Source organism: Somniosus microcephalus, chromosome 30 (assembly GCF_052327205.1).
Source record: "Somniosus microcephalus isolate GS21.2 chromosome 30, FLI_Smic_1.0, whole genome shotgun sequence".
Classification (NCBI taxonomy): Eukaryota; Metazoa; Chordata; class Chondrichthyes; order Squaliformes; family Somniosidae; genus Somniosus; species Somniosus microcephalus.
In genome coordinates this window covers 11,224,993-11,240,128 of record NC_141016.1, presented here as the reverse complement: position 1 = coordinate 11,240,128, position 15,136 = coordinate 11,224,993, and the positions used below count along the sequence as shown (strand labels likewise).

Here is a 15,136-nt window from a genome sequence, read left to right as displayed (position 1 = left end):
AAACTCTGATGTAACTAATGTTTCCATTCAGAAAGGGGCGAGGATGTTGCAGTCTGGCTGAAGTGCGTTAGGGGACACAATCACGACATAAAAAGCCTGCAGCCAACACAGCTGGTCCCGAACACCGGTAAGAGCTTCGTCAGAGCAGTTTTGTCGATTCGAACTCCCAATTCAGCGGCAGGGTTTAAGATGCCACCTGAAGTCACTCAGCGTTGCTGCCTTGAAGCTGCCATCTTGTGTCTGTCTTCCCAGGTTGAGTGACGCTGACTCAAAATGGTGTCTTTTTTTTAATATATATTGGATTTTGAAGAGAATGCAGTCTTTTTTCTTTCCTGAAGCCATTGGGCACTCTTGATTGCACCGTGTTTGTGGGAAGAGTGGTTCGTGGCATCACTGGGCTTGCACTGGGATGTCGTGTGGGTCAGGGGTGTGAGGCAGCTTGTTCGCTCTTGCTTTCTGAGGTGTGGGGGGTGGGGGTGCGGGGGGTGGGTTAGCTCAGCATGCGGACAGTGAGAGACCCGAGTCTAGTAGTTGTGTCTGATGGGGTGGTTGCCGTTCATGTTTAGTGGCTGGGTCACTGAGCTGGTCGGGGTGGGAGGGGGGCATGGTTGATGCAGTTTGCGTTGAGTGAGTCTTCAGCATCCGACCCCCATGCCCCCCCTGGCAGTGACCAAGTTCCAGAGGTTGCACATAAACTTGAGGTCATCCAAAACTCTTCTGCCCGTATCCTAACCCGCACCAAGTCCCGTTCGCCCATCACCCCTGTGCTCACTGGCCTACACTGGCTCCCGGTTAAGCAACACCTCGATTTTAAAATTCTCACCCTTGTTTTCAATTCCCTCCATGGTCTTGCCCCTCCCTATCTCTGAAACCTCCTCCAGCCCCACAACCCTCTGAGATCTCTGTGCTTCTACAATTCAGGCCTCTTATGCATCCCTGATTTTAATCGCTCCACCATTGGTGGCCGTGCCTTCTGTTGTCCGAGTCCTAAGCTCTGGAATTCCCTCCTTGAACCTCTCCGCCTCTCTACCTCTCTTTCCTCCTTTAAGTCGCTCCTAAAAATCTACCTCTTTGACCAAGCTTTTGGCCACCTGTCCTAATAGCCCCTTATGTGGTTCGGTGTCAAATTTTGTTTGACAATCGCTCCTGTGAAGCGCCTTGGGACGTTCACATACATTAAAGGTGCTATACATCACTCCAGCTGACCGGATCCCCAATGTATACCCCTCGTTATTTCCCCCACACCCCATCTAATTTCAACCACATGGTTGTGTGGGCAGGGAGACACTTCATCGCACAACGCAGGAGGTGGGGAAGCATGTTCACCCAGCCTATAACACCGGTAGTGCCAACCGGGGCCCCTCCCTCCCTCCAGACAGCGGGTGCAGCAAGCACAGAGCTGGGTCCTCTGGGACTGTGGAGCAAGGGCAGGATCGGCCCCCTGTTTCCACCCCCTTGCTACAACTCCTGATTCTTGCGGGGGCCGAAGTTCAAAATCATGAGGGTGGGGGGGGGGGGGTCTTTCAAAATCATGAGTGGTCTAGACAGAGCAGATAGAGAGAAACTGTTCCCATTGGCGGAAGGGTCGAGAACCAAAGGACACAGATTTAAGGTGATCGCTAAAAGAACCAAAGGCGACATGAGGGGAAACTTTTTTATGCAGCCAGTGGTTAGGATCGGGAATGCACTGCCTGAGAGGGTGGTGGAGGCAAATTCAATCGTGGCTTTCAAAAGGGAGTTGGATAAGCACCTGAAGGAAAAAAAATTTGCAGGGCTACGGGGAAAGGGCGGGGGGAGTGGGACTGGCTGAGGTCCTCTTGCAGAGAGCCGGCACGGGCTCGACGGGCCGAATGGCCTCCTGTGCTGTAACCATTCGATGATCCTATGTTCCCACTAGTCAGCTGAAACCTTGGAAGAGGAGCCGTTCTTTCTTTGGGGAGGGGGTTGTTTTTGCAGCACTTGTTACAGGCGATGAGCCGGGGACGCGCCGCCCCCCCCCCCCCCCCCCAACTCCTTCCCTCCCCCACCCCCTGTGGAAATTCACCCCCTCAGAGTGTAAGCTGACAGATGGAGAATGATCGGTGAGCGCGGTATTAGAAGCTGCCCTGCCCACGGAACCGCACCCCAGCAGGAGCCAGCGCCGAGGGGAGGGGCGAAGCGGGACATGCCTTCATTCACTCTCCTTTTGTTATTTTTGCAGCCTTGGTTAGCCTGTGTGAAAAGATGCACAGGCGCAGGAGCAGACTGGGCATCAAATCAAACTGCACTTGTGTCGACGGAGATAAGAACTGGCTTAACAAAACGCTTGGCGTGAGCAAGTGTCCCAAGGTAACACAGGGCAGTTGAGGCCAATTCATTAAATATATTCAAGAAGGAGTTGGGTATATTTCTTGAGGCTAAAGGGATCAAGGGATATGGGGAGAAGGCAGGGACCGGGTACTGAATTTGGATGATCAGCCATGATCTCATTGAATGGCGGAGCGGGCTCGAGGGGCCAAATGGCCTACTCCTGCTCCTATCTTCTATGTTTCTAACAACCGACCCCAAAACACTATCTGCTAACTGCAGACGCACACGAGCAGGAATATCCTGGACCAGTAATCGCCACCCCCATTTATATTGAGCTGGCCTCAACACCGTGGACGGGAAATCATGGCTTGGATCCTAGTTCAGCTCTCGAGCTGCCGCAGGCCCAACGGGCTGAATGGCCGCCTTCTGTGCTGTAAGATTCTGTGATTTCCCCCATTTCCTGATCCCTGACTTCTGCTGGAGGCTTGTGCCAGGATGGGGGATTGGCGGCCGGCTGTGATGCCCACCCTGGCCGGATAGCCTGCCAGCTGCTACTGTCGAGTGAAGAATGGTCACTAGCGCCAGTTACCAGCAAGGGTTGGCCCAGCCTTCAGGAGAGGTGGGGAAAAGAGGGGGGAGGGGTGATTCCGAGCAAGTGATGGTTAACCAAAGATATTAAGGGATTTGGGCCAAAGGTGGGTAGATGGAGTTAGGTCGCATTTCAGCCATGATCTCATTGAATGGCGGAACAGGCTCGAGGGGCTGAATGGCCTCCTTCTGTTCCTATGGTGAGACAGTGCTAAACAGAGGCGGGTTTTGTGGCAAGTTATTACTGGGGATAGTCTTTTCCTGACCGGTCAGTTCACGGCCCCGTACAGCACTAACACCTCCTCCCGTGCTCCTGACTTGCAGCCGCAGACTGACAGCAGAGTGGAACTGACTCCTGGAGGGGAGCCCGCCAAGGCAAGGTCAACAGCTGAACTCAAGCAAGAGTCGAAGAGCAACCATGCCAGCTCCTGCACCCAATCACCACTGCACTGGCTGGCAGAGCTGGCTACACAGAAAGCCAAAGAGGAGGCAAATGGTAAGTAACCGTACAACCATCGACTGCGGCACAGTGCCACGAGTGAGCTGTTACTAGGACAACCCCGTTAACTGGGTTACAATCCCCAATGGGTGCTAACTCCACATTCGCTCAATCACATGCAATCGACATTCAAACCCGTGCTATACCTGCCCTGGGAGTGTTTGATGGGACAGTGTAGAGGGAGCTTTACTCTGTATCTAACCTGTGCTGTACCTGCCCTGGGAGTGTTTGATGGGACAGTGTAGAGGGAGCTTTACTCTGTATCTAACCCGTGCTGTACCTGCCCTGCGAGTGTTTGATGGGGACAGTGTAGAGGGAGCTTTACTCTGTATCTAACCCGTTCTGTACCTGCCCTGGGAAAACTTGACATCAACATGGAACTAAAAGTGGGAATGTGTTGATTTTGCTGGAACTTTTGGCAAAACAAATTTATACAAAGGTGGAAGAGGGAAAAGATGCGAATGGATGAGTGATGAAGAATGGGCAGAGCCTGGACATCTCTTGCTGCCCACGTGACAGACACCTCCTGCTCTTTCCGGTTTGTTGGCTTTCAGCACAAAGCAATGGCTCCGGTACACAGCTCACTACTGAGACTCTCAGCCCTGCCCCGCTGGGGACTTTGACAGTGGACACCACTATTCACTCGTTTGCAGTTACAATGTCATGTTTTTCAGGAAAATAGTCAACACTCCTTATCCAATTATTAAGGTTATTACACTCCCAGGGCAGGTCCAACACAGGTTAGATACAGAGTAAAGCTCCCTCTACACTGTCCCATCAAACACTCCCAGGGCAGGTACAGCACGGGTTAGATACAGAGTAAAGCTCCCTCTACACTGTCCCATCAAACACTCCCAGGGCAGGAACAGCACGGGTTAGATACAGAGTAAAGCTCCCTCTGCACTGTCCCATCAAACACTCCCAGGGCAGGTACAGCATGGGTTAGATACAGAGTAAAGCTCCCTCTACACTGTCCCATCAAACACTCCCAGTGCAGGTACAGCACAGGTTAGATACAGAGTAAAGCTCCCTCTGCACTGTCCCATCAAACACTCCCAGGGCAGCTACAGCACGGGTTAGATACAGAGTAAAGCTCCCTCTACACTGTCCCATCAAACACTCCCAGGGCAGGTACAACGCGGGTTAGGTACAGAGTAAAGCTCCCTCTACACTACCCCATCAAACACTCCCAGGGCAGGTAGAGCATGGGGTTAGATACAGAGTAAACTCCCTCTACACTGTCCCATCAAACAGAGTAGAGGGCCGCTGGTGCCCACTTGCAATCTTTGTGAGGTAATAAAACCCCACCGATTGAGGTCTCTGTGTAAGGCATGCTGGGAATGTTACTTTGCTAAAGGATGCTGGGAATTGCATGAAAGTGATTCTCTCCACTTTAATCCCAGAAGTAGAAGACGTGCCATATAGCAGGCCCAGGAACACCTCACCGAGCAGAAGTCCTGCTCGCCAGAGATCAAGAACGGCCGAGCAATGCTCAACACTGTGCGACCTGCTGACCACCACAGCGGGGAAGCTGCGGTTCAGATGCACAGACGCTGGCATCGCATTCGCCCCGGTCTACTCAACACTAAACAGCGTGAGTACAGGAGTGGGGAAAGAACGGAGAGGCTGGGGTCACGGTTCGAATTCATAGAGAATGGAGGGGTTACGGGGGGGTGGGGGGTGTGCGGGGAAGGTCATAGTGCACTTGCTCCGTGACCAGGAGCACCCCACGGCACAGCGGCCAGGGCGGTGAACATCAAGAGATGCCAACTGGCTGTGCTGGGTGGCAGTTTAGACCAAAAGGTGTCAACATTCAATGCATTGATTGGTGAGGATCAGTGGCTTAACAAGTACCCTCCTCGAACATGACCTGTGGCTGGGGACATACTGGAAGCCATTTTCTAACATTTGGGCATGCAAGACATTGCTCATAATGGAAAGAACTAACCATCCAGCATTGGAAATGTGGTGGGAGCTGATTTGAAGATGCATAATCTGCAATATTGAATCTTTTCTGCTCATTTATATTTGTTGTTCCTACTGGCAGTTTCATGAGCCCTAATGCCATTGGTTCAATTGTTGTTTTCTTACCCCACCCACCCCCCCCATTACTTCACCAATGGGTTTCCCAATGGGAATCCCCTGTCTGATGTAGTTGGAACAAGTGGAGGACCTCTTTTTTATTCGTTCATGGGATGTGGGCGTCGCTGGGCAAGGCCAGCATTTATTGCCCATCCCTAGTTGCCCTTGAGAAGGTGGTGGTGAGCTGCCACCTTGAACCTACTGAAGGATGTCAGGCTGCAGATGAGGTCTTCAGTGCCCACACCTGCACCTGCCTGTAGAGAAGGCCAGACCTTGCCTTGGCAGCCCGATTGTGTAGAAGACTCCTATTCCCAAAGGAAGCCGAGCTACCAGACCAGATGTGGCTGCTCACCAAACATTACTACTGGAAGCACCCCAATCACAGTAGAACAGACATTCATTGACAACATGAAAGAAGGCATGTCAGGATGATCAAAAGGCCCCCCCCCCCCCATGCCTGATGGGCTGCAGACACCAAGGTGCGATCAACCGCGCCCGCAGGCACTGTCGCCTGCAGTTGCCAGTCTTCGTGGGGCCGTATCTTCGCAGGGTCTGTGCGGCAGACAGCCAGATGCACAGCTGGCCCACCTAACGCACGGAGTTCTGCAGCTACCACACAACATAGGGTTGGCACGTCCAGGGACAGCAGTGGTGAGCTGCAGCCTGAAACTTGACTCCGCGTCCTTGCAGGAAGGCTAAGTTCTGAGGATGGTACCACGGGGTGGCAAAGAGGGCAGCTCTCCTCATACAGCACCTCCTGCACTTCTGCAGCCCTGCAACAGGGGCAAACACTGGGCTGCTCCATCCCTTGCCCGCATCTTGGGTTTCCTTTCCCTTCATTTCTGCTGGTCGCTCCTTGGCCCCGTGCCTCTTCAATCTTGTCAAAGACCTGCTAAGACTTTCAGAATGCTTATCCTCCTATTCTGACTGCGCCCCTTAAGTTGCCTCCCTTCCGACCAGCACCGCCAAAAGAGATGAACTGCTTATTCATTTCATCGCTCTCCGTGCAACCTTGCTGTGTGCAAAGTGGCTGCTGCTGCTTTCCCCCGTACAGAACAATCCCAACAGAGACTGCACTTCCAAAGTACCTTGGAGCTTTGGGATCTCCTGAGGACGTGAAAGGCATCCGTTTATATCAACTGCATTTTAGTTGGCCCTTCACGTACTCAGCAAACCCTACATTGCCAACAAGGAGCCTGCCTTGCTGGGCAAAAGAGCCTGGAGAATCTGCGCTCCAGCATCCGTGTCTACTTGTGGTCCTGCCTCGCAAACCTGTGCCCTGTTGTGTAATCTGTAACCACTCAATGTGTGGCCGTCTAATGTGTCGCCTGTTGTTTTTTTTGGACAGTGCAACATGGCAACGCGGAGCATGCCAAGCATTCTGGATGACATCATCGCGTCAGTGGTGGAGAAGAAAATCCCGCTCACCAAAACACCAAAGCAGAGCAAGGAAAGTCAGTCCTCAGAAAAACCCCCAATTAAAGAATCGAATCCAGTCCCAAATCAGACCCAAGACCAGCGCGCCAGCATCCATTATTCATGGCTTTCCAAAGGGGCTTTCCCATGGATTCAGAATCCCACAAATAAGAATAACTGGAAGTACTTCCAGGAATACTGGATAAAGGGGCTGGTAAGTTGTGTTTTTATTTAACATATATTAAAGAATTTCTACAAGGATATTAAATCTCCCTCTACACTGTCCCATCAAACACTCCCAGGGCAGGTACAGTACGGGTTAGATACAGAGTAAAGCTCCCTCTACACTGTCCCATCAAACACTCCCAGGGCAGGTACAGCACGGGTTAGATACAGAGTAAAGCTCCCTCTACACTGTCCCCATCAAACACTCCCAGGGCAGGTACAGCACGGGTTAGATACAGAGTAAAGCTCCCTCTACCCTGTCCCATCATGCAGCTCGGGTTAGATACAGAGTAAAGCTTTGTTTATACTGTCCTATCAATGTTGATTAAAGATTTGTTGACGTATACTGGATGTATTCTGACTCTTCCGTGTTCCTCTGAAGCCTGTGCTAGTATCTGGGGTGCTGACAGCAACCAACAGCAATTCCTGGGGACCCGAGTGCCTGAGGCAGGAGCTGGGAGAACAGAGTGTGAGCTTGGTCAACTGCAGGGACCACTTTGTCCTGACCAGAGCCAGGAGCAAGGAATTCTGGGAAGGATTCAGGACCGACTCCAGTAAGTACCTCAGTGATGTACAACAGTTCACGTTTGAGCTAAAAAGGCACACAAACATAAATTACTGGGTCAATACAGACACAGCCAATCTCATCTTTAACTGCATCGTAACTTGCATTGTTTGTTCAGTACATAAACTGTAACTCACTCCCAGGTATCCATTATTCTATATATAAACCCCCCGAACCCCTCGATTAGATTCCAGCCTGTAACTCACTCCTGGGTATCCGTCATTCTATATATAAACCCCCCCCCCCCCCCCAAACCCCTTGATTAGATTCCAGCCTGTAACTCACTCCCGGGTATCCGTCATTCTATATATAAACCCCCCCCCCCCCCCGAACCCCTCGATTAGATTCCAGCCTGTAACTCACTCCCGGGTATCCGTCATTCTATATATAAACCCCCCCCCGAACCCCTTGATTAGATTCCAGCCTGTAACTCACTCCCGGGTATCCATCATTCTATATATAAACCCTCTGAACCCCTCGATTAGATTCCAACCTGTAACTCACTCCCGGGTATCCATCATTCTATATATAAACCCTCTGAACCCCACGATTAGATTCCAGCCTGTAACTCACTCCCGGGTATCCATCATTCTATATATAAACCCTCCGAACCCCTCGATTAGATTCCAGCCTGTAACTTACTCCCGGGTATCCATCGTTCTATATATAAACCCTCTGCACCCCTCGATTAGATTCCAGCCTGTACCTCACACCCGGGTAACCTTTATTCTATATATAAATCCACGATTAGATTCCAGCCTGTAAATCACTCCTGGGTTTCTGTGAGTTAAATACTAAAGCAAAATACTGCGGATGCTGGGAATCTGAAATAAAAACAGAAAATGTTGGAAATACTGACGAAAGGTCATCGACCTGAAACGTTAACTCTGTTTCTCTCTCCACAGATGCTGCCTGACCTGCTGAGTATTTCCAGCATTTTCTGTTTTTATTTCTGGGTTTCTGTTACCACTCGATTAGATTCCAGCGTTTAACTCGCTCCTGGGTTTCTGTGCCTTCACTGTCTGTAAAAACGAGTCTAATGAACTCTTCAGTAATCAGTGCTATGAGGAAGTGAATGGCAGCACTCCTGCTGAAAGACACAGTGATTTATAAAGGCGATCTGTTTTTCCTACAGACTGCCCCCGGCTGAAGGCTAGAGGCACAAAGATCTTGCGGTTAGATTACTGCGCGTCAGAGAAGGAGTTCAGTGAACGGATGCCTGCCCAGTAAGTCTGGACAGCCTAAGATGGCAGCTGCTTTAACTAGCGTAAGATGGAATTAAGATGCGTGCAGTGTTCCCGCTACGGTGCGCGGCTGCGCAGTAATCTCAAAGAAAGACAGACTTGCATTTATATAGCGCCTTTCACGACCACTGGACATCTCAAAGCGCTTTACAGCCAATGAATTACTTTTGAAGTGTAGTCGCTGTTGTAATGTGGGAAACGCGGCAGCCAATTTGCGCACAGCAAGGTCCCACAAACAGCAATGTGATAATGACCGGATAATCTTTTTTGTTATGTTGGTTGAGGGATAAATATTGGCCAGGATACCGGGGATAACTCCCCTGCTCTTCTTCGAAATAGCAGCCGTGGGATCTTTTACGTCCACCCGAGAGAGCAGACGGGGGCCTCGGTTTAACGTCTCATCCGAGAGACGGCACCTCTGACAGTGCAGCACTCCCTTAGCACTGCACTGGGAGTGTCAGCCTAGATTTTTGTGCTCAGGTCCCTGGAGTGGGACTGTGAACCCACAACATTTCTATAGCGCCTTTCACGCCCACCGGATGTTCCCAAAGCGCTTTACAGCCAATGAAGTACTTTTTGAAGTGTAGTCACTGTTGTAATGTGGGAAAGGTCTCGCGTCGGTCGCTCACTGGCTTCCTCATTGGAAATACGCAGAACTTTAAAGGGACCGCGCATTAAAAGAAACAGGCTGCGCAGAGCAAAGTGCAGCTCACAGGGAACATTGGCTGTGTATACTTTTTCTATAAACGGGAGTGACTGCTGCCAACGAACCGGAAGCGCTCTGCACATAAATTTGTGGTGGTTTAAAGTATGACTGTATAATAATAGTCATATCGCTTGCCTAAATCTATGGAGCTATGAGTTGGTTTAATTAACGTATAATAATAGCACGGGTTGGTTTAAGTATTAATGTGTGATACTTTCGCCGGGGGGGGGGGGGGAGGGTGGCGGAGATTTATTTATACGGCGCGCGAGCTCCGTGTGACGGGAAAGGCGAGCAAAATGAATAAAAATGGACGTTTACTGTGTTTTGCCGTCGCGGATTTTCTTTTCCCTGACGCGGCTGTGTTCGGCGGCGATCTCTTTTCGCTTCGCCACCCCTCCCCTCCCCCCCCCCCCACCGCCCCTCCTTTCTCTCTGGAAGTTTTTTCTTTGTAATGGCGTCAATATTTTCTTTTCGGTTAGCGAACAACTGGAAAAAAAAACACAGTGCACGCGCTTCGACTTCGCTGGCAGCATTCGTAACCTTCTACCTAAAGAAGGATATACTTGCCATAGAGGGAGTGCAGCGAAGGTTCACCAGACTGATTGCTGGGATGGCAGGACTGTCGTATGAGGAGAGATTGGGTCGACTAGGCCTGTATTCACTAGAGTTTAGAAGAATGAGAGGGGATCTCATTGAAACGTATAAAATTCTGACAGGGCTAGACAGACTGGATGCAGGGAGGGTGTTTCCCCTGGCTGGGGGGTCGAGAATGAGGGGTCACAGTCTCAGGATACGGGGTAGGACATTTAGGGCTGAGATGAGGAGAAATTTCTTCACTCAGAGGGTGGTGAACCTGTGGAATTCTCTACCACAGAAGGCTGTAGAGGCCAAGTCACTGAATATATTTAAGAAGGAGATAGATAGATTTCTAGACACAAAAGGCATCAAGAGGTATGGGGAGAGAGCGGGAATATGGTATTGAGATAGAGGATCAGCTATGATCATATTGAATGGCGGAGCAGGCTCGAAGGGCCGAATGGCCGACTCCTGCTCCTATTGTTCTATGTTTCTATAAATACAAAGGGTGGTAATTTGTTGTAATGTGCGAGATGAAGAAGGGCCCATAAATATAGCACAATCACTAATAAATCCAATGGGAAATTCAGGAGAAACTTCTTTACCCAGAGAGTGGTGAGAATGTGGAACTCGCTACCACAGGGAGTGGTTGAGGCGAATAGTATAGATGGATTTAAGGGGAAGCTGGATAAACACATGAGGGAGAAAGGAATAGAAGGATATGTTGATGGGGTGAGATGAAGAGATGTGGGAGGAGGTTCGTGTGGAGCAGAAACACCGGCATGGACCAGTTGGGCCGAATGGCCTGTTTCTGTGCTGTTAATACTTTGTAAAGGTGAGTCAGGATGGCCTCTCCTGATAGTTCACTAGCTCTAAACTCGCCCCCACCCCACCCCCACGCCCCCAGCCTTTGCCTGCACTGCTCAAGTAAACCCGTTTAGAAGGTACAAATTTAAGCAGTGCCGATGTGTCTGGAGACAGCTTGCGGACTTCTGTGCCGCTCCCCTCCCCCACAGCGACACGGCTGGGACAGCGAGCTCAGAGGAGTGAGGACGAGGGTGGGGTACCCCTCCAGCCGCCCCGCCCAACCCCCCCGCAACCCCCAGCCTTTGGCCGTTGTGTTTTTTTAAGTTGAGGCGTGTGATGGATTTGTGACGTGGTTCCCGTTGCAGGTTCGACGAGCTGCACAGGCACCTGCCGTTACCGGAATACACCAGGAACGATGGAAAACTAAACCTCATCTCCCGATTCCCGGAAGAGACAGCAAAGGCCCAGCTGGAGCTGAGGGTGTGCAGTGTGTACGGTGAGCAATGCCCCGTAATTATAAAGACCCCGTCCGATGGCCCGGCCTTGCCTCAGTTCCACACCCACCAATCATTCCCACATTTTTATGGCAGGACTTTTATGTCCCGGTTATTTTCTCCACTGTCCACAGGTCGGGAGTTTTGGGAGGGGGATGCGGGGGCAGTCCAGGGGTGTAAAGCCGCAACCCAGAAGCTGATAGCCGTAACGATGGGTGAAGGTTTTTAAAGGTCCCTAGCCCACTTTGCTCTTGTCCCCCTCCTTACAGTGTGGACTGTTGCCATGGTTGCCCTCCTTTATCATAGAAATTTACAGCACAGAAGGAGGCCATTCGGCCCATCGTGTCCGTGCCGGCCAACAAAGAGCTCTCCAGCCTAATCCCACTTTCCCGCTCTTGGTCCGTAGCCCTGTAGGTTACGGCACTTCAAGTGCATATCCAAGTACTTTTTAAATGTGATGAGGGTTTCTGCCTCTACCCCCTTTCAGGCAGCGAGTTCCAGACCCCCACCACCCTCTGGGTGAAAGAATTTCTCTTTAAATCCCCTCTAAACCTCTGACCAATTACTTTAAGTCTATGCCCCCTGGTTATTGACCCTTCTGCTAAGGGAAATAGGTCCTTCCTATCCACTCTATCTAGGCCCCTCATAATGTTATACACCTCAATTAGGTCTCCCCTCAGCCTCCTCTGTTCCAAAGAAAACAACCCCAGCCTATCCAATCTTTCCTCATAGCTAAAATTCTCCAGCCCAGGCAACATCCTCGTAAATCTCCTCTGCACCCTCTCTAGTGCAATCACATCCTTCCTGTAATGTGGTGACCAGAAATGCACGCAGTAATCTAGCTGCGGCCATTTATCTCGCCCGTAGGCCCGTTTCAATGTGTGTACACACTCTCACTCTCACACTCACACTCACACTCACACTCTCTCACTTCTCCCACCACAGGGAGCATCATCTGTGCTCACATGTGGAGCCAGGGTCATGCAGGGTCAGCTCAGGCTGGTCTCCCTTGCCTGCCCCCCCCCCCCCCCAGCTAAAGGCCACACAAGCCCATTGTGTCTCCTCACACTGGCGGACAGGGCAGAGACCAGGGCGAGAGATCCTGGAGCACAGAACCCTTTTTTATTAGCCAGGGGAATTGTACGCCTGGCCTGTTTGTTATTACTAAAGCTGGAAAGGAATTTGCTTGATCGGCACCCCATCCACCACCTTAAACATTCACTCCCTCCACCACCGGCGCCCCCTGGCTGCAGTGTGTACCATCTACAGGATGCACTGCAGCAACTCGCCAAGGCTTCTTTGGCAGCACCTCCCAAACCCGCGACCTCTTCCACCTAGAAGGACAAGGGCAGCAGGTGCATGGGAACACCACCACCTCCAAGTTCCCCTCCAAGTCACACAACTTGGAAATAGAATTGGCCGTTCCTTCATCGTCGCTGGGTCAAAATCCCGGAGCTCCCTCCCTAACAGCACTGTGGGAGTACCTTCACCACACGGACTGCAGCGGTTCAAGAAGGCGGCTCACCACCACCTTCTCAAGGGCAACTAGGGATGGGCAATAAATGCTGGCCTTGCCAGTGATGCCCACATCCCACAAACGAACAAAATAAAAGAATTAGCATTCCTGCTTTGAGCAGCACCAGTGTTTTTGAAAAGAAAGGTGCTTTGTTTTCACAGGGCTGAGGATGGACGATGGCAACACAGGAAGCACCAGCCTGCGACTGGAACTGACCGACACGCTTCACCTCCTGGTCCACGCAGAGCCGCCACAGGAAGACCGGGACACGCTGGAGAAAGGTCCATTGAAATCTCTCTCTCTCTTGTATAGGCGTCTTGTGCATATGGCACTTGATTTGAGCCATCTTCTGAAGTGTGAAGGGTTAGGAAACCCCCCCCCCCCAGCCAAGCCAAGCCACATCTTTCACTGCACGGAATCCATGTGCATTAGATCCATGGTGTGCTGGCCCCTGGTGTTAAAGAAAGAATGCAACTTGCATTTCTATAGCGCCTTTCATGACCACAGGATGCCCTGAAGCTCTTTACAGCCAATGAAGTACTTTTTTTGAAGTGCAGTCACTGTTGTAATGTAGAAAACGCGGCAGCCAATTTGCGCACAGCAAGCTCCCACCAACAGCAATGTGATAATGACCAGATAATCTGTATTTGGCATGTTGATTGAGGGATAAATATTGGCCCCAGGACAGCAGCAGATTGATGGCATCAGCACATACCATCAAGCACCTGACCTCAAAGTATTTGTGAATTGTGGCTTGCTCATTGCGGTTGGGCACTCCTTAAATAGAAAGAACATAACTTGCATTTCTATGGCTCCTTTCACGGCCTCCGCACGTCCCAAAGGGTTGGTTTCCTTGTCTCAAAGATGAGAGGTCCATCCGTACAGTTGCCTCTGCCGCCAACCCTGCTGTCCCCTTGATTGCCCTCCAGCCACATCTCGCTCTCGCCCAGTCCCATGTCAATCTCCACTTTCTCTGCCATCGACCCCCCCAACCCTGTAATGATCAATAACATGTCATTCTATAGTGGACACTAGGTGGAGCCGTAGAGCTGTATATAGCTGTATGTATAAGACTACACTACCCAGCTGTATATATATTAAGACTACATTACCCATGAGGCACTAGGCTACCCACAAGGCAGCAGTCAAGATGGAAGCCTCTACAGATACTGTACCTAGTCCACATGTGCTCAATAAAGTAACTAGCAAAAGCTAGCTGTGTTCATAATAAGAATGTCTTTATTAATGAACATAAGATGGTACCAGGATGGTGAAGATCTGCTAAAAATTGTGAAAAGCGACATGGAGAATTTGAAGCCACCAGAGCGTTTGAAACTCACAGGAAAAATCGACTACAATTGGCAGACTTTTAAACAACAATTCGAACTCTACATTGCAGCCATCGGATTCGGTACGAAGCCAGACGCAAGGAAGATAACGTTGCTGCTTATGGTTGCAGGCCCACAGGCGATAGATGTATTTAATACATTTGTATTTAATCCAGAGGAGAACAGAGAAAAATTAGAAGATGTGCTAAAAAAATTTGATGCACATTGCTCTCCCAAAAAGAATGAGACCTATGAAAGATATATCTTCCGTTCTCAGACACAGCAGCAAAATGAGACTTTTGATAGCTTTATAACTGATCTGAAACTGAAAGCACAGACATGTAATTTCTCTGAGCTCAAAGCATCCATGATTCATGACCAGATTGTGTTTGGTATTCATGATAAAAAAGTCACGGAACGTCTGTTGAGAGAAACCAAACTAAATTTGGAAAATGCGGTGAAAATATGCCAAGCCAGCAATCTAGCTCGAAAGCACGCGAAGACTTTCAGTGAAATCAATAATGATGCGATTGTAATGAGTGATAATGCTGCTGTCACTGCTGTGTCCTACAAGGGGAAGAAACGTGGGCAGAACAGAAATGAAAAGCAATCGGAGGATGAAATTTTTAATTGTAAACGCTGTGGTTACAAACATCAGTTAAGACAATGCCTAGTGTTTGGAAAAATGTGCACAAAGTGTAATGGAAAGAATCACTTTGCCAAACAATGCTTTTCAAAAGTAAAAACTAAGAGGGCAACGAGTTAATGTAATTGAGGACACTGATTTAAGTGAGAATTTTT

At 50.1% G+C, this 15,136-nt stretch overlaps 1 protein-coding gene across 4 annotated transcripts in view; it reads left to right on the top strand.

Moving 5' to 3' along the window:
• The window catches only part of LOC147097920 (uncharacterized), a 78,761-nt gene that overhangs the window by 56,114 nt on the left and 7,511 nt on the right, over positions 1-15,136 (top strand). For 2 of the 4 annotated variants that reach the window (XM_085970993.1, XM_085970994.1), the window contains exons 11-19: positions 32-127; positions 2,201-2,328; positions 3,202-3,373; positions 4,780-4,970; positions 6,807-7,088; positions 7,482-7,653; positions 8,800-8,890; positions 11,363-11,493; positions 13,169-13,288. In XM_085970993.1, coding sequence (XP_085827119.1) covers positions 32-127; positions 2,201-2,328; positions 3,202-3,373; positions 4,780-4,970; positions 6,807-7,088; positions 7,482-7,653; positions 8,800-8,890; positions 11,363-11,493; positions 13,169-13,288 — 1,383 coding nt within the window. Of the gene's footprint in view, positions 1-31; positions 128-2,200; positions 2,329-3,201; positions 3,374-4,779; positions 4,971-6,806; positions 7,089-7,481; positions 7,654-8,799; positions 8,932-11,362; positions 11,494-13,168; positions 13,289-15,136 lie in introns of those variants that run through there. The other 2 variants (XM_085970995.1, XM_085970996.1) reach the window with 2 other exon arrangements.